Genomic DNA, 27,301 nt, shown 5'->3' with positions numbered 1-27,301 from the left:
TTGGATTTGTAATAATCATGCGAACGAAGCTTACCATAAACATATGAAAAGTCATAAATTAAAAACAATTATTTTAATTATTTTCATTATGATTATTATTGAAAAATTGTAGAATCGAAGCAATAATATTTTTATTTTCTTTGAAAATATATAAATTACTTAATATTGATTGCGTTTAACATTATTGTGAATAGTACTTTATATATACTAGTTAGCATTAAAATTATCACATAACCTCTTCGATTATTCTGCAAACATTAACATTTTGACAGTTCTCGAATGATAGATTATACTTCATTGTTTAAACGTTAATTTGCATGTATATAATTATAAATTATGTATAGAACTAAAAATATCATCTATATCTGACGCATAATGAATTTATTGTGATAAGTTGCTTATAAAAGTATTTAAAAAAAAAAATGTCTGCAATTATAGATGATAAAGTGGTTGCAGGAGCAAAATCTGCAAATATTGTTAAAGAAGATCCTATTGTAGCATTGACGGTATTTATACCGTTTTAATAATAGAATTTAGAAAATTATATATCTTTTTTTATTGATATAGAGAATTATTGTGAATTACCTTCTTCCTTTATTTCCTTGTTATTTAACAATAAGTTTTAATATATACAGAAAAATATAATTTCATTTGTAAATTTACTTTTATTTTTATTTTCTATTTATATAAAATTTATTTTATCTGTTTATTTTAGGAAAAAGTTAATGCATTATATTTTTTTCGAGATCACTATTTTGAAAATCATTCTATTGAAGAAGCTATTAAAAAGAATAATGATTTAGAAAAAGAGATGAAAGATACTTTAAATAAATTTGATGAATGTAAAGGGTATGAAATTGATGGATCAAGAGCAAAATATTATTATCTAAAAGGAAAAGCCTTAAATGTTACAGAACGTTTTATACCTCAAGCAGAAGAATTATTAACAAAAGCAGTGAAATTAGAACCTAATTTAGTAGAAGCATGGAATGAATTAGGAGAATGTTATTGGAAAAATGATGACATTCAACAAGCAAAAAATTGTTTTGTTGGAGCTTTACGCCATGTAAGATCCTTTTTTCTAATTATTATATATCTTACTATTTTTTATAATTATATAATAAAAATTATAGGGTAAGAATAAAGTATCCTTAAGAAATTTATCAATGGTATTCAGGCAAGAACCAGTTCTTAATGTTGAACAACGAATGCAAAATATACAGAAAGGTGTAGAACATGCTAAAGAAGCAGTTAGCCTTGATACAACAGATGGAATTTCTTGGGCAATATTAGGAAATGCTTATTTGTCTTCCTTTTTTACAGTAGCACAAAATCCTGCAATTTTACGACTTTGCATGTCAGCTTATGCACAAGCAGTAAGTCTTATATTATAATAATTTTCATTGTTAATTAGTAATAAACATTTAAATTGTTTATAGGAAAAAGATATTGTAGCAGGAAGTAATCCTGATTTATTTCATAATAAGGCAGTGGTAAGCATTTTATTTTTTTTCAATACAATTTATGAATTTTAATTCCTAATTCCTGATGTAATTAAATAAAATATACATTAGGCCTTAAAATATCAAGAAGAATATAGTTTAGCATTAAAGTCTTTTGAAAGGGCAATGCTATTAGATCCATTGTGGGAAACACCACGTAATAAAAGAGATGAATTACTACAATATTTAAAAGATGTACAAAATTCAGTAAACAATAGTGGGAGAGTAAAACCGAAGAGATTATATCAAATGATAAGGGTATTTAAATTTTTTTTGGACAATACTTTTTTTTCTATTTATGGGAATGTAATTTCAAGATGATTCACTTTATACTATTTTATAAACTTAATACATGATGCTGGTACCTATACATATTTATAGGTTTCTGATTAAATGTAGGCATTGGATGTTAAACATTTGGGACCATACAAAGGTGGCTCTTTCACATCCGGCCAGAAGACTGTAAAATTAGATTTAATATTATTGAAAGATTTAGTCTTAGGATTAAATCCAGAGAAAGTTATATTTGGAAAAGTAGTATGTTGGATACAAGACACTGATTGTGTACCTTTGTAAGTAAATTTTGTATATTAAACAATATTAATGTAAAATTAAACAAATAAGAAATTTATTAATAAGATTCACAAATACATGTCGAATTTTAGCGCTTTTTGCCTTGTTGATGAAGAGAAAACATGTATTGCTGTAACAGTATACAATCTTGCTAAAGGTCGTGGTGTTACTGTAGGAGATTCTGTTGCTATACCCGAACCGTTCGTGATTCATCAAAAGTTTTCTTATCTTAATAATGTTAATATTATTTTAATGTTATATATATTTGTTCTAAAATTAATGATTATATAAGTATGTTTTTTTTTCAGGATTTTGACTTCAAATCTATACGCGTCGAAACTCCGATTATATTAGTTGTTAATGGAAGAAAATTAGGTAGGGAACAAGAAGCATCTGCAAAATTGCATACCTTTAAAAAAACCGATTAAGGTTTATGTACAAAAATTCATTCTGAATTAGTAAAACGTAATTAGTAATAAGATTTTTTTTTTTCATCTCAAATTTAAATTAATATCAATGGATAGACAATGTGATATTTAAATTTTGAATCTAAGTAATAATTATACATTAACAGAATTGAATAATCTTACCACAGTCAATATTTCTGAAGATAGGTTGATCTATTTACAATTGTTGCGCGTTTCCATAGAAAATATGTAAATTTGAAGTGATGAAAGTTCTAAACATTTTAAATGTTTTCAATTTATTTCCGATATATTGATTTATAGAGAAGCTTGAAGAATTCAAATGGATTTTTATGAAATTTTATATATATAATAAAAAATAAATTCATTTAAATAATTCTATCTTGTAGAATATTGTAAAAGCACTTTTGAGTGTTACATGATAAGCAATAAAAATTTTTATATATGATGTATTAAAATTTTATAAAAATTAATAAGTATGCATTCTTCAAGTTTCTTTAGTTGATTTAAAAGTTACAGAATGTTTTATATATAATATAATATAATCGGATTTCATATAAAAATATCGATTCTTATAATGTATCTGCGTGTATTTCTTAATTTTCAAATAATTTTCATTTAAAAAATTATTATATATTTGAATGTTTTCTTGATTTTGAAGTTTTTTTTTTTTTTTTTTTTGAATTTGTTTCGTATTTTTAGTATGTTAATTGTTATGATTTCATGATAACAAGGAAAGTGAAAAAATAAGTTAGCGTAAGAGATATAGTCCTTTAATATTTAAAAAAATAAAATAAACTGATTTTTCCTATAAATTTTACTCCATCGATCGTTTTACCGTGCCAATAATATAACTTTTTTCTTATTCGTACAAAACAAAAACTAACCGTTCTTTTATACTCAATAATACTCACATAAATTTATTTTAACTCTGCAAAAATAACGTCCATATGTTTGTAAGGATAAAATATATTGTAAAATATATAATATGTAGATTTATTTTCAAAAATATTGAGATTGATTTATCGAAGTTCGATCACACTCGAGAAGAAAATTAGCGAGAAAAAAGAAAAAAACCACGAATCCTATTTCTATATTTGTCGCTATATTTCTGAAGAGCTTAAACGAAAATGCAACAGATATTATTAAAACAATATCAAAAATAAACCGACAAACATAGGAACAGGATATCGCGTTTTTTTTCAGTCATTTTTATGAAAATTGCTTGTGATGTATATATATATATCATATATATATTATATGATATATATATATTTAAAACGTTTGTATAAAAATGTTTTCTATCGTCGATTATATTAATAAATACTTATTTAATAACAATATAGTAGTTGGGCGTTTCTCTATTAAATTCTAACGTCCGTTTGACGGAGAAACAATAGTGAACATTCAGCAGACCGTGACTAACGACTGTTCGAACACTAATCGTTCTATGACAATCAAATGATCTTTCCATGTCGAAGTCATCGATCTTTTTCTTCTAATATACGTATATGTGTATCATGGTCCGCCACGTTCAAATACGATTCGGTACGTAATTTTACGTAAATATGACGGAGGTGTACCAATTTTCTCCTTTCAGGACGTATTTTTTTACTTCACATATTCACCTCCCATAACTTAAAGTAATTATCAATAACCTCAAGGAACCATTCGCGTCGTTGAGGATCTTTAAAAATGGGTGCCAGTGTCTTTAGCTGTAGTTGCAGTAATGCCTCGTTACCCAACAAACTATCCAGTTGCTTCAGCAACATCGCATCACCATGTAATTTCAGCAAACTGGCGTATGAGAAAATGTAATATTGGTTTCGAAGCCGTTCCACCGCCCATGACTCGACGGTGCGATTTCCGCTCGCTGCCTGTATGGAACCCATGTGTTCCGCGTACCACGGTGAAAAGTAGTTGTTCAATTCGATATTCGATAGATCTGCTACGCCACGGGTCTTCAATCGTTCTTTGATACGTAGATACGCTTGTTGTGTATACACGAACACCTGAAACGGATACATTATATAAACACAGATACATACAAACGAATATTTTTTTATTTAAAATACACGATCGTAAAATTGTCTCGAAGGATACATGCTTTAAAAGAAGAGAAAGTTATTTTGTATTAAAAAAAAAAAAAAAAAAAAAAGAAAATTGTACACTGATATTTCAAGGACATGTTTATCTTATAAAAAATTTTATGCGTCTTTCATAGAATATTAAACAGCGAATAGTTATTAAAGATAATATGCATAGAAAAATTATCATATATAAATAGATATAAATGAATGGTATTATCCACACAAGCATATACAAAATCAACTTTTTTTAGAACATAGATAAAGATATTAGATATTCTATATTTTTGATTTAAATTTTAAAGAATAATTTTTTCTATCTATTTTTTAACATATTTTCAACTATATCCTGTACAAAATTTGTATTTAATAACATTGTGAGATTTATATATATTTGTATAATTAACTAGATATCTATCAGCATCTTTTTTTATTTTAATAAGTTTTTCTTAATTAGTCGTTAATTTAATCAATGTATCATTTTTCTATTATTTTCAGTATCATTATTCTACTTACAAATCTTTGGAGTGGCCTTTAAGGTTTATATAAAATATAGATACAAGAACACCGCTCGCCCGTATTTAAATCATAGTTTCAGAGTGTAATTTTGATTGTAATAAGAAAAACAATTAGTTATTAAGAGAAAATTTCTTTGATGATGTTTTGCAACGTTTGATTTAATGATTTCTAGGCAGAGATTCTCGGAAATAAATCTTGAAGTAATAAATTTTATGCAATAAAATCTTTCCTCTTGCGCAAGCATTTTAAAAACAATATGAATAATTAAACATCTATTCGAACACTCGTACAGCACGGTAAAGTAAATATTCAAATATTCATGTATATATATATATATATATTTCAAATATATACTCGATCGAATTCATCAGAATCCTAGTTGGACAGACAGATTAATTCTAATCCTTACCTGATACAAAGAGTTTCCAGTGACGTAAGCGGCGATATAATGCGATCCAAAATGTTTGATAAATCGCACCACACTCGCCGTATCACCGACCGTGACGTTCTCCGTTTCCCGAAGAACCGCCTCGTCCAGGATCATCGTTTCCGCGGTACCAGCCAATTTCTGATTCTCACGGAATCTGGCAACGCGTACCAACACGTAACAATGATCGCCTGTGATGAAGGACGAGTTGATGCCTAAATGGCGAGCAATGGCCGCCTTGGACCAGCTGGCGCTGAACGCTCGCCACGGCCTTTCCAGCCGTTCGAACGTGAAGTCCCGGAAGTATGCTTGCAGAAGTTGGCGAACATTGTCGCAAAACTCCATATGGAAGTCTCCGTCGAACACAGCGGTCTGTTGCCGTTGCCTGGTCATCATGGGGACAGGATTCCTGAAAACGTCTAATGTCGGTTCACGGAAGATCCATGTCTCGGTGTCGTTCCTTGGCACCACTCTCATGCTGATGCTGAGATAGCCGTAACGGCTGAAGATGTTCACGGCGCCGCCGAGACGCGGCCTCTGGGACCCGTTGCTGAACCGTATCCCGGTTAACAACGCGATCGTCCACGCCAGGAGCAAGAATCGCGTGTGCGACCACATCTCTCGCGGCTGCCTGCGGCGAAACCACCTGGAACAGGGGGGAGGGGAGACGAAGAAGATTGCATTCAGAATGAATATTGAACGAGGTGGAATGGAAGAAGTGAGAATGGAGATGCAAAGGGTGAATAACGATCGGGAATTTTCACCTTTTTATAATTTGATTTGCTATAGGAGAAAGAATCGTGTGTGAAATTGATAGTTTTATAATAAATAAAAAAAAACAGGTTTGGCGAGATCGACGAATCTGCTAATAATAAAGTTTCTGATATATTTAAGTGTTTATCGATTAGGAAATCTCTCTATTCAATAAGTGTAAAATGATTTTTTTTAAATTATCTTTTTACATTCTTCGAGTTAGGATAAAGAGAAAAAAAAAAAAAAAAATCTAGGTAAAAATTATGGAAAAATATCGAATCCTACGGATCTTATTGATTCTTGAAACGTGAAAGATGACACGAATTTTCTCACATCTTTATAATCACACCATCGACAGTTTCATTCACAGCCTGGCCACGATCAATTAAAATCAAAACAAGCAAAATTACAAAATTAATCTCATAATCCTGTGCCTAATTATATTATTATCGTATGGAATCGGTTACAACATAAACTTGGATTTTTTTCACAAAAATAAATCTATACATTTACGTATAAAAACACGCGTCTCGCGCTCGTGGCGCTCTATCGACGTCTCGGATCCGCGAGTGCAACGCAACGAGTCGCCGGTAAATCGCCGCGAGTTATCTTGTTTTGTAGGTCTAGGTGCACATCGTCGAGGCGTTTGCAGAAGCAGTACTGCGGCCTTCATCCCCACCTGACCACCGGGCGAACACCTTCCTCTAACGCGGTTCTCCAGCATGCAAGCAAGCCACCACTGGCTGGACGAGTGGTTTACGAACGTTTAGGAGCCAGTCGATGGAGATAGGCACCAATGCGAGTGCTATAATAATTAATGTTTGCCAAGTTTTCCAAGGAATATTAGTATTTTAACTTTTTTAGAAATTCATACGTGGATAGAAATGTGCTGAAACATAGAGAGAAATTTATGACTTTTTATCTAAAATTTTAGTAACAGTATTCGTTGTGTGAATCCTAAGGCTTCATAAATGTTTAATTCGCGATAAATGCGATATTAAAATTGTAAAAATATGTGTCAATAAATAAATAGAAAGCTGTCAATTTCAAATAATTTTGAAACGAGTAAACGAAATGCATAATGTTCGAATGATAAAGAAGAATATTTTATAAAAAAACATTGAATATGTGTTAAGGATAACTTTATTAAAAAAAACTACTATTTATCATTTCTAATTATTTTGTCTGATGAATTGTCTGAAAAAAATTATACTTGCAACGATGAAGAGAACACGAAAGAGATTTGAAAGATATTTTTAAAACATCCATCACGTCCATTAAATGTTCTCAATATTTCTTTACTGTCTAAATAAATAATCGAGGAACATTTAACATATCTGCTTATATTTTTATCAATTTAGAAAACTATCTATTTTCTTCATCTTTCTCAAAGACAAGGCAACACAAATTACTAGGCAATAAGATACAATTATCCGAAACGACAATATCCATAAACTCCAATGTACTGTGGACGCTCAACAAATATGTATTCATTCGTCACAAACAATTTGAAGGCTTGAAAATCTGCTAACAAATTTACGAATTCCCATGCACGCATATTATATATGCGTTCGCGCTCGTATTGCGTGACTAATCCATCCTTGGCTCAATCCTTCTTCGAGCATTTCTTTTTTCTTTTCCGCGTTTTCTCATGGATTCAGGAGGATCTAGAAGAAACGGTCGCTCGTTCGGTCTCGGTTGGCCGCGTGCACGCGAGTCCGTGCATCTTGATAAATGTCCACGCGACACGATTGATCGTTATGCACGACGACTGCGATTTATGCGCTATTCTGCGTTAACGGTATATTACTCGTGAAGTGCGTTTGACAATGAAAAGCACCGAACGGTTTACTTCCGTGTTGATAACCGAGCGAGATATAATATTAACTGTTCACCATTGTTCTTTCTCACGTCGGATAAGAAATAGGTACTTTACTTATGAAAGACACTGATCACGACGTGTTTGTACTCGTTTTAATCGAAAGAATTTTATTTTATTTATGGTTTATCTATCGCTCATGATTGAGGTTACCATTCAGTAACGATCGACTCGTTAATCGAATCGAAGAGGCAATTAATAAGGAATAAGAGCATTAATAGACATGTCAATAAGAGTTGGTACCTAAAAGAAAAAAAAAAAATCCGTTAATAGGTACATTCTGATAGATAAAGTGTTAACTTAAGTCAGAGGTGATACATAAAATAATAGGATAGATATACAGATATTCCTGTATGAATATCTAAATGTTTACCACCATTCACGTGATAAACATCCGCTATGGTCGGAATAATGTCAAAGGTGATATACTTGCAATAGGAAAAAAAATATTAAAATGTTAAGCTTGGAAATGGATGTTATTTTTATTATTTCTAGCATGATAATTGCAAAGATAATTAATTTTAATAGCTAACTCATTTTTGATCTAATTAATGCAGCGATAAGAATATAAATTATATTTGAGAATAAAGCTAAAAGTTTAATTTTAAAATGGATTTGTATCTTGTAATGTTAATTAATATCATTAAATAGATCTAAATCTACTGATGTAAATCATTTTTAATTTAGTTATTGTATTTCTTGATTGAAAATTATGTATCCTATATTTTATTCTGTATTTTTTCCAAATTAAAAAAAAATATAAGCTTATCGTAAGAAAGAATCTTATAATTTAATAATAATAAAATCTAATAACACGTAACAGAATCACTAAAAAAGTTTCCCGAAGGTTACGTCGTCAAACCTTCACATATTCTTTTCTTTTATATTATGATGAGAATGTAAAAGTGTTTTAAGAAGAACAAGGTTTCATAATAATGTCGTTAATCGCTTTCGATCACGTAACAATCAAAGTTTGTTTCTTGGATATCCTCCAACTTTGATTCGCAACTGGAGAAATACATTGGTTGATAATTAATATATACTTTTTTTCTCACAAAACATGAACAATCAAAGAATTCAAAATAAAAACGATGCTTTCAATTCTTTCTTCAAGAAAGAGAAAAAAAAAGAACTTTTTTAAAAATTATAAATCAATTTTAAATGTTCATCGCATAAAGATTCAATCAGTACATTTTTGCATACAATAAATCACTAAGATGAAATCACTGTAGAGTCATATGAAGCAATCAATCTGTTGCTACGAATTCCATTTCCTTTAAATTGCCACTACATGGCTTAATTAATTAATAATTTGATCAATAGATTGTATTCATTTTCACAAAAGAAATAGCTTCCCATTATCTTTAGCATACAATGTATCAGTATGAAAGAAGTTGCTACATATTTATTATATAATTTTGTTACTGTAATTATATGAATATTATATTTATTACAAAATTATAGTATAATATATATTTTATATGCATCTATTTTCAATATATGCACAGAAGTAAACTGTATACACCCACATCTACGCTTACATAATAGGAAGTTATTTGTCTATTTATCTCGAAAGGAAGATCGTTCCACATACCCAGATTCCAGTTACAGCGTTGCAAACGAAAGTTTCCATACATATTCATAAGATTGCAACAAAGAGTTCTCTGTACAGAATTGACGGCAAAGTAACTTCATCCTTTGCCTTCTTATTGTTAATCTTTCTAATGCGAAGCAAGGAAAAGAAGAAGTATGAATGCGAACTGCTTTTCAACTGTTTGACATCTAATATATATATATATATATAAGATAGATAACTTCTGTAAAAAAAAAAAATTGCAATTTAAAAAAAAAGAAATAACAATTTATTATTACTTTTTATTATTACCGAGATGATATTAAATATTATTGAGAGAATTTAAAAAATTTAACGATTAAAATGAAGTAAATATATACTTTTTACTTAATTAGTCTTTACCAGATACAATGTAATGAAATCCGTTATTGCAATTGTCTATGCATGCCAGCATTCCAATTACTTGCAACGGTGCACGATTAAATAAAATTAACGCCTACCAAAGCATAAACACAGCTTTCAACATAAGACCCAGTATACACGGCATAATGGAATAAACAATGTATTCTTCGACATGCATCCGTCCCGGCCGAAGACGGTGAAGCTTCCAAATTAGCAAAACGGAAGTGGAACAAGTTCCACTTTCGCCATTCTCCGTTAAGCGTATGAAAGTGGCTTGTCACCGCGATTAGAAGTTCACGGACGTCCTAAACAGGTGAAGTTCGCATGTATTGTTCAAAGCGTTTAACCTAATTGGCGTTCTCCTTGAAATTTCAAGGATAGAGAAAGAGAAATTTGCCAATTTGATGATAAACGATCCCAATACCAATGAAGACGTAACAATGTTAAGTTTTCTAAATATGTTAAAATCTGACAAGGGTTTAAATTCGATTTACTATTGGTGCTATGCGACGAATACTTTCGTTTGAGCGTAACGTAGAAAGTTTCGTGAAATTGAACGAACGTAAATATCATCGATATTTCTGCATGTTCATTCTCGCGATGCTGCAGTAAAAGCACACAAACTGTTGTGTAACAGTGTATTATGCATCGAATGATCAACGAACGGGGGAGTCATAACAGTCGGATAAACGACTTTATACGTATGTATAATTTCTTACTGAGAAAATTTCATAATTTCGCAAGTATGATATATATAAGAAGAATCCTGTTATATAATGAATACACGTATCATAAGTTAAAGTTTTAATAGAAAAAAATAAGAGCGATTTTTTATTGTTGATAAATTTTTTCTTTTTTTAGATTTTTAATTATTTAGCATAGTATATAAAATAGGAAGTGTGCTTTTTAATTATTCATGCAGACAATTGAATAAAATTTGTGTAATATGAATATTTAAAAGTTTCAAGTTTCATTGAAAAATTATACAAGAGAAGTTATATAAGAGAAAGTCAAAATACATATGACGTTAATAAAAATCAATAAAAAAAACACTTATATAAAACTAATTATAAGAAAGTATATGCATGCAGCTGTAAATTTGTAAGTTCACTCATTTCACGAGACGTCTTCCGTATTTATCAATGGCTACGCATTCAAAGAGTTATTTAAACAATGTTGTGTATAGTTAATCAGCTGATTAGTTAGAAAGTTGAAAGTCCCTTTCTATTAACATCTGAGAAACTTATAGAAAATGTTAAATTTCCAAAGTATTGTACTGTATTGTACAATAAAAAGATATATATATATATATATATATATATATAGTCACCAACGAAACAAAAAATTATCTAAATTCCAAAATTTTTTATCAAAATCAATAACAAAAATGAATTTCTTTTCTTTAATAAGATAATAAGATAAAATGAAAAAAAAAAATCTGTCAATTTCGCAATTACTTTAAAAATCAACCTTAAAGTTAATCGTCATAACAACTGCGATCCACGCATCTGTCACTAATTCGAAAAAGCACCTAACCGCACTGAAGATCACTCGAGTTACGAGAATCACGATGTTATCGTCATACCTTGTCGAAGAAACGATGCGTCGAAGATGCAAAAAGTATTCTCGTGGGATAATATCGTCGCAGAGAAAATTGTTGACAACGAATTCGATATGTTATCGTGTGCACGCGCGAGACAACAACGTGACGAATAACCGCGGTATATAAAAAACACCATTGAAAGAACAATCGAGTGCACGCTGCGATTCAGTTGTCGGTGGTACAAGAAGCGAGATGGTACGTGACACAGAACTTAATGGGGAGGAATTATTTAAGTAGTATGTTCGTGTGGTCGTCAGGATCACGAAAGGGGTCTTTGCGCAGTGGATTAGACACCGGAAACGGTATCATGCGCCCAGCTGAAATATTTGTCTTTTAAACTGACGATATATATCGAAGCAATAAAAGTACCGATTTGTAATAATGTATCCAATTATTTTAGATAATATTTATTTTAAATATTGTAAGTAATCGTAAAAAATATATAATATTTTAATATTGAATAAGAAATAATAGAAATTTTGTCTTTTAAGGACAAGAGACTAACCTTCGAACTAATTTCATAAACATATAAATTATCTGTTGCATTTAATTAGCAGCTTTCTCGTATCCATTTTCCATGTTTTACAGTGATTTATGACTATGGTAACTTGGTTCGCGTGATTTGGCAAAATCGGAGTTAGCTGAATCTGCAATTCGTATGCAAGTTTCAAAACTTACAGACATGAGTCGTGTTCCTTAGCAGATATAAGGTTTAGAAAAAGAGAAAGAAAGGAGTGTAACAAATGATTGTTACAATTATTCCGCTCGTGAATCACGATGCACGTGCACTTTAATGTCGTGACTGTTATTTGCTGGTCTATCAATTTTGTATCCAGCATGATTCTCTCCGATTATTCCTAAAATGATATGTTTGAATCACAGAAATGTAATTAAAAACAAGGACATATTGTTAAAACTAAATTTGATCTAAAAAGTTCGATCAATTTAAAATCATTGAATCTCTTTTTAAAGAAATTGTAAATTAATTATTAAGTTAAAAGTGTAATTACCTATAATTTTTTTTTTATAAATAAAGATCATGATGAATGAAAAAGAAATAAAAAACTAAAAAAACAAATAAGATTTTTTAATAAACTTTCATAGACAGTCCTGGAAACTAAGGTAGACGACTTCAGATATGCAGCATCTCATACAAATGACTTTATTCTTCATTCACTGAGTTCAATATTTCTGGGTACTTGTATGTAATTCATGCTGTTAAGCCATGAATAATGGAAGATTTCGTGGGATCTTTTAAAGTTCTCGGTTTTTGGAATTATATCAACTCTTTGAAATTCAAGGTTATGGTTTTTACATCCATGTTGAATCTTGAAGGCTATTAAAAATTCAAAATCGTAAAAAAACTTTTCTTCTTATATATATATATATAGCTAAAAATAACCTCTGCAATAGTTGCTTACCTATTATAAAAATTAAAGCATTCTTTGACATCATAATTATTTTCATTGTCTCATTTCTATAATTCTATGAATTATATATTAATATTCATTACATCCAATGACATTATGAACGCACTTCTTAACTCATTATCTAACCTCCGTTCTCTTCAAAACTACTTTGATCCATCTCACGAAACAATGCCCTGTGTTTCACTTCACTCCACCGAACACATCAATCTCTTCCCTTCGTAATACGGGTGCAGATGAAAATGACGTGTTCTCTTCATTCCCCGCATTGCTATCATATGACGGATTTAGAAAGGGAGACACGTAATTCGTAAATAGAATCCACAGTCCCGTCGTCTAAGTTGAGTGCGATTAATTTTCTTCTCAACGGTTATTCTATGAGTAACGGTTACGCAGCTACGTTACTAATATGCTTGAAATGTATAAATGATCGCGCACGCGTTCACACCATCATTTACCGGCGTGCACCGCGCCGCGCCAGTTGCGCGCGCACGTATGCTTCGTTCTTTCGAAACGAATGTTTATTCGATCGTCAGTCACATTCATCGTTTGACATCCGTTAAATGATATATATAGAGAACGTGACGAACATGGAACAACGCAGAATTTCGCAAATACCGTTATTGATCATTTTCTATTCGTTCATAGGATTCTCAATCGGATTTTAATACGAATACAATGTGAGTTTTTTGACGAATGTAAAATTGTATTACAGATTCGTAATCAAGTTCATAGCAATTTTATTTGTATCCGGTCAATGACGAGTAATTCGTTAAATGGATAATTTAATAAATTGCATTCGTGCTTGGCATAGAATTTTAGTAGAGTTGAATATACGAATTAACTGAGAATAATACGTATATGGAACGATATTTTTATCGTTCATTTTTTAACATATATGCAACAGATATGCTGATATTATTAATTATATCACATACATTATCATGTTAGTATCATTATGTTATTGAATGATATCGTTGTGTTATTATGTCGTTAGATTGATGTCGCGTTGATAGGCACGGTGATTTTATAATACCTATTAAGATTTTATACATAGATACATCAATATATATATGTTTATTTTTATTGTTTTTGATATATTAATATTGTCATAAATATTTCGATTATAAATATTATTATGTACATTTTTACTCGTTTCTTTTTCAATAATAGATTTTTTTCTATTGATAAAATTGTTATATTATTATGAACAAAAATTAAGTGTTTCGAAATAATTTCCCCTGGAGAAAAATTTATACAATTTACTTTCGTTATCGTTAAACTTTTCAATTATCGTTGTAATCAAAGTAACAAGTTCGGTGTCCATTGTTCGTGCACAAATTACAGTGTAAGAGAGAAGACCGAGGGTCAAGAAATCGAGATGGATTTACCCTACCGGATCACGCAAGTTTATTCGACTTCCGTTAATCAACATTCCCCTCTACATTGTAGAGTCTGTCCTTTCCCCCACGAAACTAATTGTTATGGGTCACTGACTGTTTGTTGCAAGACAGCAAAAGATAACGCGAGTCAGCAGCGTTGCCGTTCCAATCACCATGGCACTTGTTGCCACTACACACTTGTTGCACTAATTCTATTGAACGAACGATCTCGTGGTGTCGACTTAATTGTTTGCTCGATTATATCTTTGTAATATTTCTTTTGTCGGTGATACGAAGATTGATTGTAAATGTTTGAAAAATTTATAAAACCAGATAAATCGATAAATATAATCTCAAAATCAATCGGCTTTTCTTAATCCTTTATGATTCTACATTGAATTAAACTCAGTATTTTATTTATTCGTTCATATATATATATATATTTAATATATATAAACATATTTTTTCATATTATAAATTCGATTTATAAAAATAAAAAAATGATTAATGATTTTCTTAATTATAAAAATATAAAAATACATTTAAATTATGAACAGCTTTTGAAAAATATAGTAGAAACAAGTTATGATGAAATATCGAATATTATTTCAATTTATAAAACATTAACTTTCCAATAAGTGAAATTGAAAACTTACAAGAATATGCATAGTAAACATTATTTATGAAGTATCGTTAATTGAAATTTTTAATAAATATTTGCAGAATTTACAGTTTTATTTCCTCTGTGAATTGTTGTTCACTATTAAAGTTTTAGAAAATATCAATATATATTTTAAATTGAAACATAGAATCAATACAAAAAAAAAAAATAATTAAATTAATATCCCTTTTTTTTTAGATAACTTTTTTATACACTTAAAACCAGTTTCTTATATGCTTGCTTACAAAGAAAAGAAAATTACTACTTCCTACTTTCTTATAGAGTTTCAAGAGTTATTACGATATCTATTTTATACATTATTGAGATAAATTATTATAAATTAATAATCAAAGATTACGCAAAAATATATTAATATAAAACTTATGTTATTGAATGCAAGAAGCATAACTTGTTGATGAACTATGAATTTTTTTTTATATATATTAAATGATTTTGATTTGATTTTTTTCTGGTTTTCATTTTATTATAAAAAAAATAAATAATAATAATAATGGTAAATAATTCAAAATTCAATAATATAATATAAATCGTCGGAAAAGAAAAATATACATATATAATACTTAAAACGGAATCATACGAGTGCATATTCATATCATTGCATAACACGTATCATTTAATTAGTTTCAGTTATTTATTTATTTATTTTTTAAAATTTACTAAACAATAATGAAAATTGCAGAATTTAATCCCGATTTAAATAATCAATAATTTTTTTTTCTTTATACATTTTTTAACATGACAAGAAAACTATTTTCATTAGAAATTGTCGATTCTAGAATGTTAAATAAAATTTGATAAAATTCCCATTATCAACTGATTCAATTTAAATTTTAATTATATTTTTAAGATGAAAAATCACTCGAAGCAAACGTGTTAAGCAACGCGTTAATAATCTTAATTGCGGTAAATAGTCGTACTTTAATATATTTTTTTTCCTTACTGGAATTATACACAAGAACATACATTTCTTTATCCAACGAAAATTTCACAATTACGATAACCGTGGGTCATCAGTAATTCACCAATGTTAATTATAGACACAACATCACGACATCGATCTATTTTTCATCCGACTTCCATATAATTGAGTAAAAATAATATTCGATAAATTTATATGCATGAAATGCAATTAATTCAAAATTAATAAATCTTCAACCTTTTTATTAAGAGAATAGAAAATAGAGATTTCGTGAACCGAGGTTTTCCATTGGACTGACGCACGTATGTAAATTAATCGTGAGGCAAACGCGGTCTTGAAAAGTAAATGTTCCTTTTATCGGACGACAAGACAAATTACAGATATTTTACAGACGGGAAACAAGTCTATAAACAGAGGCCCGGGTTTCAAACTCGGGAACGCGACCATGTTAATTGCTCTCTATTACAATGATAACTGGAGCAGTTCACTTATTAAATTATACTCAATGTTTGTGGCTTGCGACATTTGCGTTAAACCTAGTTACTTCTTTCATAAACGTTCCAGAAACGTGCCTATTAAAAATACATTGATTGAAATTGTTGATGAAAATTAAATACATTGAATGCCCTCATCAAAGCATTCATATGAAAGTAAGTAAATACGCAAGTGATGTTCTAAAATTTTTAATTTTTTTCTATAATTAAAAATAAGTATTTTACGATTCGTTGATAAATTATAAAAATTTTTTCTAAATTTTATAAAATCGGTTTGATCGAAAGATCTAAATCGATACAAAGTTTTACATATTTCTTTTTTTTAATAAACTTAACTTTATAAATTTTATTTATGAAATTTTTCCGTATTTATAATCGATTCAGATCTTTTATTTTTATATTTCTATACGTCAATCTCGTTTTCCTTATATCATCGTATAATACGAATTATGCTTACTATTAATGGACAAACAGACAAATATGTGTATATTTTGGATAAATATCACGAGTAAAAATGAACAAATTTAAACGAGTTATTAACTCATTCGTTAAATGTTTCGCGATATTAAACGAATTTGCACTTCCATATTACTGCATTGCAACAATCAATATGATGAATATCAAATGTTATCTATAGCCAACGAACCATAATCCATTAGCATTCTAACAATTTGTGTTTACGACACACTACGTTTGCACGAATTACACATGTACGTCAATATTGAACGCGGCACCGTTTATACAACTGATTGATAATGAATCCGTGATTTGTTAGCAACTTCACGCAGTACGTCTCATCGCGATAAATCGAACCGCATCCAGTAACCGCCATTGTTAAATAATGAGAGTAGATACATAATTTATTGGCATTACAGATTTTTAGAAACTAATGGATATTATATTATGTACTTATATACTCGTTTCACATGTTACTTTGTTGATGAGAAAAATAGAATAAAAATAGATAAAAAAAAAAGAAATGTTTTATATAAAAAAATTACCACAGATACGATCAAGAGAAAGAATGATTTCTTGTGAAAAGATAAATAAATAAAAAAAAATACATAATACAATTAGCAAGAAAAATTATTTTGATTTTTGCGATTTATTGGATTAAATATTTCTTCAATTATATAGAAGAATTTAATTCCTTAATTACTTCAGACAGCATACGCGTTAAATATTTCACTTTTTGAACTTAATAAATCGTCTTTTTAAATCTATTTCGATCTCGAAACAAGTGCAACCATATTTTTGAAGATGGACGGGAGCAATTTTGCTCTCCCATGATTCCCCGCTGTGTCATTACTTCATGACAAGCGAAAAGAAGAATATTCGTATTCCTTTTACATCCTTTGGAATCAACCTGGCATTTACAGAGGCATTTTAAGTGTATCTTTAGAACCGTACGGTATAAGAGCACCTCGTTCCCGCGAATTGCATGCATCCATACACTCGACCGTTTTGACTCTTTCAACGAGGAGAAAAAAATCTTTCCCTCCTTGTACACACCCTTATAAGTAATTGCTTTAGGGAAAATCGGCGTAACTTTACTAAAGAATAATATAAGAAAAAATAAATTTTAAGTACTAAATAAATAAAGAAAAAATTTATATAAATAAATAAATATTCATTATTTATTTAAAATTAATTAAATTATTAAGTTATTATTTGAAATTTATTAATTTTTCGACAGAGACATTTATATCTCACCATTCAAAAATCAGAGAAAAAAAAGGAATGATCAGTATTCTTCACAAGCTAAAAAACAATTAGTGCATATTCGAGAATTCCAATGTCAAAACGCAGACATCGCGCTATTTATATCTAGAAAAAAAATTTCTGCCAAAAAAGAAGTCCTCGTCGACCTTGAACAAGCTTTAAGCGCATCTCCATTGCCTCGCCTCCTCCGCATCTTTTACAATCTCTCGTGCAATTTCACGCGTTTACCGATTTTGCAACATCATTGTGTCCAACCATGGTTATTATTCAGAATAAGAAGAAAAAGGTTCCCGCAAGGTTGAATGAATAATACAACGCTGTCTATTCAACAATATATCTCGTGACATTTGCACGAAGATGCTTGCGATATTCCGCTATCAACTCGGCGATATTTCTCGCGTATCGACGATCGTCTTGCGCCATATATCTCTGTTCAAAGAAGCGAATATCTTGTGCCGCATGAGAAGCCAATCGCGAAGATCGCGTCGGTGGTCACGTTTTCATCGAGAACATACGGGCAGATGATTTTGCAATGGCTGTAACAGCCTTTCAGAGCCGAACGTTTCGAAGGAAACGATTTCGTACACGCGTCTTTTCAATGGTTATTTCAATCTTCTTCGAGAAACGTTGTGTAAACTTGAGAGTTGTTAAAATTTGCTACAATGAGAATAATGTAAATAAAAAATACTCGATGATTGTTAGCATTCTCGATTTAATTAATTATGAAATAATAAATATATATATATATATGATGAAAATAAGGATGCAATTTAAGTAACCAGATGACTAATATAGGTTAATAGGTTCTTTGAAGTAATGGAAAAGGATTTATACTTTTTTTTTTTCAATAACGCAAGTGGTGGATAATTTTTACGAAGCTATTAATTTTATTTATTTAATCATTAGTTAAGGAAACCGTTTATTAAGAGCAAATAGTGTACTATAAAAATAGTCTGTGCATATATAAATACATGTTATTTCAGGATACATTGTTACACACATAATTGTAGGAAACAGTTTATATTTTTACAAAAAGTATCATAAAATTGATTCAACGTAAATCGAGAAAATTTAAATAATAATAGTAATAATAATATTGAAACAGGAATATATATTCGTGGTAATATAATATTTTCAACATTCTAACGAGTTCACCAAAACATTGCTTCACTGAATACTGGATAATCGTTGAGCGCGGAGGAAATAATGATTACAATGCTTTCTTGAGCGGCGTGAATGGGTTTGAGACATTAACCTCGAGTCATTTTCATCGTTGGGCAACAATTTTGCGGTTAATACTTGATTTGCCGCGACGTAACAGCTGAGCGAGCGAAAAATATTCTCTACAATACAATTTCCTCTCAATCTTGGTCGCGTTGTATCACGAACAATTCTTTCTTCTTCGAGAGAAATAATACGTACGATACAGAATCAAGATTTCTTTTTGTAATATTCAATTTTTAAAAATTTTATAAATAATTTTTTCATAAAGATAACTCGAAAAACGTGTTTATCATTTTTAAAGATTCATAAATAATTACTTTTTATGGATATTATTATTTTTATAGATAGGAGTGTGAACATAAAATACTAAACACGTCACGTTCTTATATTATCATCAACCAGAACTGATTAACGTTATTACGTCAATTAATATCCACGATCCGATACAAAACCAATTAGAGTTCATACGTATGAATATCTCGAATCAATTTGCATCGAGTTATTCCAATCCATATCATTAAGTTCAAATACTATATACATCTCGATCTCCTTAATGAACATCCCCGCTTAAATCATTATCCCATGCGTTAAAACTATCGTGCATACCGTTATCAATAATAAATGTCAAAAATAAGATGGCAAACGATCCAATTTCTATTTATATCGTAATACCGTTCCGACATACGATATACAAATGCATTGACAGTAGTATCGATATTTCACGGATAACGAACAAATCGATCGATCTCGGCCAATCTCGTGCGTAAGGTCGTCGATTTACCTCGGCATGAAAGTACAAGTTCCTGGTATTTTTCTTGCAAAATCCTGTCGTTCTCGCCGCTACTATTCCGAGCCGTTTGTTCCTGGTTGAAAATCTAGGTAAGTGGTATAAGGACGGTCACCCGCAATCGTACCACGTGCTTGTAAATCGTTCCGACTCGCTTTTCCTATATATTCTCGCAATGTCTACACATCCGTGTGTATCGATATCGCGTGTATACGCCTGCATTATCGTATCGTGTAGATGTGAAAGTGCGTGCGATACCTGTGATAAAAGTTTGAAAGAGAATATAGCGATTTTTTCACAGGCCACTCGTTCTCGTTTTAAGGGTGTTACACCTGCGAGCATTGCGTATCGCGAGATCTACGGATCGATGGGGGCAACCTGTTGATCCTAACGAACCCGCGTACCGGTGCTCACTTGCGATTAGTTATCGCTGACTCATAACAAACTATACTTTGTTTCAGAAGGTAATTAAATAAGCTAGCGGTGACTATACAGAGGGCTGTGTGACTTTTTCTTTCTTTCTTTTTTTTTTTTTTCAGATTCGTTATGGTTTTATTACACAGCACGTGGTGCAAATGGAAGAGGTTATATGATTTTTGTGGATTGATTTAAGGATACATTGATGCAATTTGCGATATATTTATTTGCACGTATATGTCTCGCACTACTGAGCTATGATAAAAAAAAAAATCTTATTTAGGAAAATTGAAGATATCATAGTCAAGAAGAAAAAATTTGGTAAATAGGGTTTCACAGATCGCTGATTCATTGTTCTATTGTAATTTTTTCCTCTATTTTTTTTTTTTTTTTTTTTTTTTACGTAAGAATAGCAGACACGATTTTATACACCAACGAAATCGTTAACTCGTCCTAAATATTCTGTCTATTGAGCAACGTGTACGGGATAATTTCTATTATGACGCGTGTACCTTCCTAATCGAGTTGAATTGCTATGGAGAAGTGTAATAAAATTTATCGCGATAATTGATTACCAAACGAATTTGCTCCTCTTCTAACGTGATTTTGTATAAAATATTTTGAGAATTAGGTATCATATTTATTTGATATTTCTTCAAATTGCGCGTGTTTTTAATTTTTCACTTTCAGTAAACTAAAAAAAAAAAGATGCTTCGCGAACATTTTATTTTATAGATATTCGACCCTGACTCATATTTTACATTCACCTTCAAAACGAATGCAAAAGTTATCCTTGAATGATTTCGAAAAATTTGACCTCTATTCCGAAATTCGTTTACACGTTAAGCAACTTTCGATCAACGATCCCCGCGATATTTAATCGAATTATTTCATATTTAGATTCATTTCGAGATAATGCAGTCAATAATGCAATGTAAAAAAATGTAAAATAGAGAGAGCAGTATAACCGCAAAATTTTAAATTCAATTAAGAAACCAACAGAAATCCGAACTGACTATTAATTAGATTGTCGTAATATTAAGTCCGTTCAAGTATCGTATTTTCTAAACAAGTCAGTTGAAACTATAATAAGATTTATTTATATTTATTTTTTATTATATTTTAAGCTCTAATTTTGTTCAAGTGCTCATTCCATTTGTATCTCTCCTTGTAAGATTATTTTACTCGCAGCCTGTTGAACTATTAATCTAAATTGCAGCTTTCATATAAATCTGAATATCTGTATATTACATACATAAATCAAAATCCTTGCTTTTGCACGTGCTAAGTATATGCGTTCATGCAACAATCAAATTTATTAATAATTTACCTCTAATTCATATATACATTCATTATTATTATTATTATTATTTAAAAATCATGAGCTAAAATATGTATACATTAATATTTTGAATTAATTTTGAAAAAAAAAACATTAATTTTTATTAACTAATGCAGAATTGCAAGAAGAATTTATTAGAATATATTACATTATAAAAGAAAATATTATAGTTTGTTTCATTGATTAAATATTGATATTCACGACATTGAAATCGTTTTAAAATTGTACAAAGATACAGAGTTAACGAATGAGCCTAATAATCCTCTAAGCACAACGAGACCAAGGCTGAATTGCCGCAATCCAACTTTCAGTAGGCTCTTCAGCCTAGTAATTATTGCTATTATAAATACTTTGAGATTCGTTCTTTTGAATAACTATACAGTTTCACTATATTCGAATTTATTGTTTCTAAAATTTATTCGAATCATTCATTGCATTCGAATCTATTATATTTGTAAAATTTCTAATACTTGTTATATAATACATAATAATTTTTTACCATTTTTTCATCGCTATTCCTTTATAATAACAAAATATGTGATTAAAGCATTCATTCACGATCGACATCATATTGTTCATATTGTTCCTTCGTTATTATTTGAAATATGACAACGCACATAGGTTAAATACATTCGATATAAATGCAGATTAATTCTCTGTAACAATCGATTATTAAATCCGCTATTCGAGCATTAAATATCGAGCATCGATCATCGATCACTACGAACAATTCGAATAGGATTTCGGTGAAACATAACCTAACGTTTAATGCAATGAGAGGTTAAATAACGCGTTAGGTAAGTCGATATGCAATGTTCGAACAGTAGCCTCACGTGTGGCTCGTGTATATGCGTGCACCTCGATTTCGATGGTAAATCTACTTCCTGAATGGGAGGCCTACTTTGCCAAGTGGCTAACAGATCGGTTCCATAAAGTCAAAACATACGAAAGAATTGTTGAAAGTTATTTTTACTTTTTTGATATTATTACGGTCAAGTGTAACTTGAATATAGGTTAGTGTTATGTTAGTTGCTATTTAGTGCGGATATATACGTATATTGAATATACGGCGAAAGTTTAAAATATTATGTATATCTGTAAAATTACAAGAATGCAATATTTTTTTTAAGCTTTTTTATACTTTTTTCAACTTTCTACTTAAACTGAAATTATAGATTGTGTAATAGAAAAATAATTCTTAAATGAAAATATTATAATTAAGTAAATAAAATAGTTAATTATAATAACATATGTTAATAATATTATATAATAATATTGATGAATTGCGATAAGAATATTTTATTAAAACATCTAACTTAAACAGATAAAATATAAATACACTTGTTTTAATATTATTGGTATTTTGCATATATATATACATGCATATATTTACATATTTGATTTTTAAAATAATTTTTTCATCATAATATTTTTAGTTAAAATGCTAAATTATTGATAATCAATGATTACCATTTACGATGAAAAATATTCGTTTTAAATAAAAACAACGATAAATTCCAATGACGTTATTATTCGATCTTGAATAATAATTAATCTCTTGTTTAACATTCCATTATGTATAAAATCATACCTTCCATATTATAAAATCGACAAACAAATCTATTAAAACTTATAAAACTTTAATAAAATTATATGTAAATGATTTTAAAATGTAATTCAAAACTTCTATATATTTGCATTTACGTAAGAGATATGAAATATCATCATAAATTTTGTTTATCTACTTTGATCATTCATAGGTACACGACAAAACATCTAACAAAGAAAAATATCGTTTTGAATAGCGAATTTGAAAACATGAATTGTAAACAACACGTGTATATTCAGCCATTCGTTCTCACGGTAGAACATCATATTCTTATATTAGCATATTCGTCTTCACCCTTCTTTCATTTTTCTATTCAAATAAGACATTTATATTGAATTTTCAAAATAATGAGTTTTCAAATAATTCAAAAATAATTTTAAAAAATTGAATTCTGAATATATTTTAGAATCGACAGTAATTTTAAATAATAATGAATTTTTTTCCTACATTTTTTAAGAAAATGCATTATTCTTTGAAAAACTATTTACATAAAAATTATTGAGATATAAAAATACAATATCATAACTCTCTATCTATGATTAATTACTTTAATAATTAAATACTCAAGTATTTTCTTACAATATTATAATCGAATTGTATGTCGATAAAATTATGCAACATATGCAACAAACTTAAAAAAAAAAAATTAGAAATCTCACCTAAACGTTTCAAGAATTCTCCATTTCTTCTTGTTCACAATTATCCTTTCGATATTGCGACTACATAGATCCAACAACAAAATGTATAAGCATTTCTTGTAGATTTTCTCATAAAATCATTATTGTTCGTTGAGCTCACTCGTCCTGCACTTCAAGTTATTCCGTCCTGTACCAAATAACAAACATCCGCTTAACCTCACCACGATCGTACATCATATCAACAATTCAATTTATTCAATATCACTCAATGAAATAATCAAATTTTATTCAATTTCTTAATACTTTCTTTATATTTTTGGATTTAATACAACAAATGAATTTAATATATTGACTCGTTGCACGCGGATCACAAGCTGTCACCGCGCAGAATCGCACCGGTAGTTTTCGCGGTATTTTATTTCACACGCGTTCGATTGATCGTTGTAGATGCAATCATCAATCTATAATCGAATCTTCAAATCAATCGATAAGAAACGATGTCTCGAACTCACGCAGAATTCTTTTTCATGTCCTGATCCAAACTGTACGTTCACACGTGTGGCGTGTTTCTCGTATACCTTCTCCTTGTCTCGATAGGAATCGACCGCGTCCACTATTGACAACGATCGATCGATCGATCACAATCGACACCGTGTTCTGCTCTCGATCACGACAGACCACGATCTCACCGTGAGCAGCGAGCCTTCGCGACTGCGACCGCTATTTCGTATCTACTTGCTGTGGCGAACGATCGCCGGTAAATGCGCGCGCGTGTGTGTAGAGTGTGTATCGTGCACTCATAAGGCACTAATAAACGAGTGCGTGTGTGTGTATTGCGCGCGCGCGCATCACGTACATATTGTTCGTAGAGTGAGGGTGGGAGGTGACAGGAAGGGGAGGGACACGAAGGTTCTAACCTCGCGGTGGGTGGTAAACGATAGATAAGATGTATCCTTTTTTCATTCTTTTTGACAAGATCGATCCTTGTCTGAATCATACAAATCCTTAGGTGGCATAAGCGCTTCCATTTTGTGTCTTTTGGACACTGCACCACAGGGAAGAACAAGTTTTCTGAATGTTGAAAAATCCATGTTTGAAATCGATTTATGATGGAGATGAGGAAGGAAGAGAGAATGATAGGAAAAAGATGGCAAGTAAGAAATAAGATGAATTATTTATAGCTTTCTTTAGAAAAAAATAAAATATAAAAAAAATTATAGATTATACATATAAATTTTAATTAAATAAAAATGTAAATCTTGTAATAATCTTATAATATTATTATAAGTGATCAAAAATATAAAATTACAAAGTATCATTTATTTTTCAAAAATAATATTAAATAAAATAATTATTTAATATTTAATCGTATTTGCTATTTATATTAATCAAATAATGGATTTTTTATGTTTACAAAAATGATGAATTTCCAAGTTTGAATTTATATATAATTTATGAACAATTTTATTATAGTGATTATTTTATATTAAAATGTGTGAAATCTTTATGATATTAAATGAGAAATGCATGACTAAGACTCGAACATGATAAGATCATTTCCTATTACGCATTCGTGGTTTCAATTTTTTAACAAAAATATGAAATTGTTTTTCTTGATATCGAAAGAAATATATACTTGAAAGTAAGTATCTACATATAATCTATATAATCCATTTACATATATGTACTTCACTTTTTATAAATTTTTTTTAACAAAATATTAAGTTTCTATTAAGAAATTTATTAAATTTCTAAATTTGTTCATAAATTTCAATTCAAATAAATTTTTTCTTATTATTTTCATTTTTATAAATAGATAAATTGATTAATTTATAGGACAACACATCGGATTATGTGCAATGCTTGATTAGATATGAAAAATTTATTCTCACAATAAGAAGAAAAATACATTCTAAAGTTTTTTGAATTGCAGAATAACGATATAGACTTAAAAAAATATTACCACGATAATCGAGGTGACATAAAAACGTCGTAAATATGTATACGACAAAACAGAGAATAAGAAATGTGGTAATCGTTTCACTTTTGAAACTTTATCGAGTTTGTTGCAAGAAATGGTAAGCGATCTCACATTTCGTAATCAGCCAATCTGATTTGCCTCATTACGCGTAAGCTTCCTTCTTACGATAACTCTTCTTCCCGCAGTTTCTTGGATAACAATGAAGCCTAAACCGTGGCACCTTCGGCCCTTGTTTCCGTTCTCACGTTCATTCGTTCTAAATGGAATCAACGATCTTTTTATTAGACACCTTCTCATTGCTAGTTTGCCGTTTATTTAGAAAATTGTCTTGAGAAAGGATACCACCACTTAATACCTAGAGAAATTTTTACATAACAGTAATTATGATAATAGTATTACTTTAATATTACTGATACTTATATGTTCAATTTAAAAATCGTTATTATTTAATTGAATAAAATTATATTTTTAATTAATATACAATAATAATTTTACTCTTTCGTATTTTCTATATTTTTGTAAAATTTAATTATTTCTATAAGTAATAAATATATTCATATAATGATTTAGTATATATATATATATTTTTATGAAATTTAATTATAATTCATTATTTTTAATTGGATTTATTTCATTTCATTATTATTATTTTATTTATTGAATTCTTATTATAGAGATTAAATTTGTTTAAAGATATTGATCAATCCAATAATTCGCAGTGAATTACATAAGCATGCAGATTGCTGGTGAAAGGGATTCACATTTAGTTGACAACAGAAGTCTCTACAAAATCAGTAATTGTGTCAATAAATTCTGAATTTTAAATTAAAAAAGCTTATGTCGCTATTTATAAAAATTAAAAAAAATATTAATTCATATGATTTGTGTAATAAACTTGTGTAAAGTATCCATCATTCTAATATATTTTTTATAC

The 27,301-nt window shown here is 29.5% G+C and overlaps 2 protein-coding genes and 4 long non-coding RNA genes across 10 annotated transcripts; 4 read left to right on the top strand and 2 right to left on the bottom strand.

Moving 5' to 3' along the window:
* Positions 1-28: 28 nt before the first annotated feature.
* On the top strand, positions 29-3,841 carry LOC100867201 (tetratricopeptide repeat protein 5). Its single transcript, XM_003693860.4, has 8 exons — positions 29-506; positions 716-1,066; positions 1,134-1,376; positions 1,440-1,493; positions 1,575-1,760; positions 1,902-2,074; positions 2,168-2,312; positions 2,384-3,841. The coding sequence occupies exons 1-8, from the start codon at positions 423-425 to the stop codon at positions 2,501-2,503; spliced, it is 1,356 nt and encodes a 451-aa protein (XP_003693908.1). The 5' UTR covers positions 29-422; the 3' UTR covers positions 2,504-3,841.
* tsl (membrane-attack complex domain containing protein torso-like) lies at positions 3,252-25,153 on the bottom strand. 5 transcript variants are annotated; one of them, XM_086910855.1, is made up of 4 exons: positions 24,899-25,153; positions 24,408-24,573; positions 5,516-6,179; positions 3,252-4,512 (listed from the first exon to the last, which is right to left on the bottom strand). In XM_086910855.1, exons 3-4 carry the CDS (start codon positions 6,149-6,151, stop codon positions 4,117-4,119), a joined length of 1,032 nt encoding a protein of 343 aa, XP_086766981.1. In that variant the 5' UTR covers positions 6,152-6,179; positions 24,408-24,573; positions 24,899-25,153; the 3' UTR covers positions 3,252-4,116. The 5 variants fall into 5 exon arrangements, with proteins under 5 accessions (XP_086766981.1, XP_086766979.1, XP_012342264.2 ...); XM_086910853.1 differs by lacking the exons at positions 24,408-24,573; positions 24,899-25,153 and adding an exon at positions 12,249-12,385; XM_012486810.3 differs by lacking the exons at positions 24,408-24,573; positions 24,899-25,153 and adding an exon at positions 11,726-11,921.
* Positions 6,693-9,982, bottom strand: LOC147657126 (uncharacterized). The gene is made up of 2 exons (XR_015292817.1): positions 9,760-9,982; positions 6,693-7,175 (listed from the first exon to the last, which is right to left on the bottom strand). It is a non-coding gene; the product is annotated as an uncharacterized LOC147657126 (long non-coding RNA).
* Positions 11,889-12,821, top strand: LOC147657125 (uncharacterized). The gene is made up of 2 exons (XR_015292812.1): positions 11,889-12,164; positions 12,332-12,821. It is a non-coding gene; the product is annotated as an uncharacterized LOC147657125 (long non-coding RNA).
* Positions 13,673-14,915, top strand: LOC147657124 (uncharacterized). The gene is made up of 2 exons (XR_015292816.1): positions 13,673-13,850; positions 14,518-14,915. It is a non-coding gene; the product is annotated as an uncharacterized LOC147657124 (long non-coding RNA).
* On the top strand, positions 25,065-26,941 carry LOC105735526 (uncharacterized). The gene is made up of 3 exons (XR_001112112.3): positions 25,065-25,540; positions 26,320-26,464; positions 26,553-26,941. It is a non-coding gene; the product is annotated as an uncharacterized LOC105735526 (long non-coding RNA).
* Positions 26,942-27,301: the final 360 nt, after the last annotated feature.

This window comes from Apis florea, unplaced genomic scaffold, assembly GCF_048593485.1.
Source record: "Apis florea isolate Af1SG1 unplaced genomic scaffold, ASM4859348v1 contig_3203_pilon, whole genome shotgun sequence".
NCBI lineage: Eukaryota > Metazoa > Arthropoda > Insecta > Hymenoptera > Apidae > Apis > Apis florea.
This window is presented reverse-complemented; position numbering and strand designations above follow the sequence as displayed.

Bases quoted from the DNA above. Each gene is read 5' to 3' on its own strand.
- tsl (XM_086910853.1), bottom strand. From the start codon at position 12,289: ATGCAACAGATAATTTATATGTTTATGAAATTAGTTCGAAG. The intron at 6,180-12,248 runs GTTAGTCTCTTG...CCCCTGTTCCAG, and splicing joins TTTATGAAATTAGTTCGAAG to GTGGTTTCGCCGCAGGCAGC. The intron at 4,513-5,515 runs GTAAGGATTAGA...TATCCGTTTCAG, and splicing joins CTGGAAACTCTTTGTATCAG to GTGTTCGTGTATACACAACA.
- LOC100867201 (XM_003693860.4), top strand. From the start codon at position 423: ATGTCTGCAATTATAGATGATAAAGTGGTTGCAGGAGCAAAATCTGCA. The intron at 1,067-1,133 runs GTAAGATCCTTT...TAAAAATTATAG, and splicing joins TTGTTGGAGCTTTACGCCAT to GGTAAGAATAAAGTATCCTT. The intron at 1,494-1,574 runs GTAAGCATTTTA...AATATACATTAG, and splicing joins TATTTCATAATAAGGCAGTG to GCCTTAAAATATCAAGAAGA.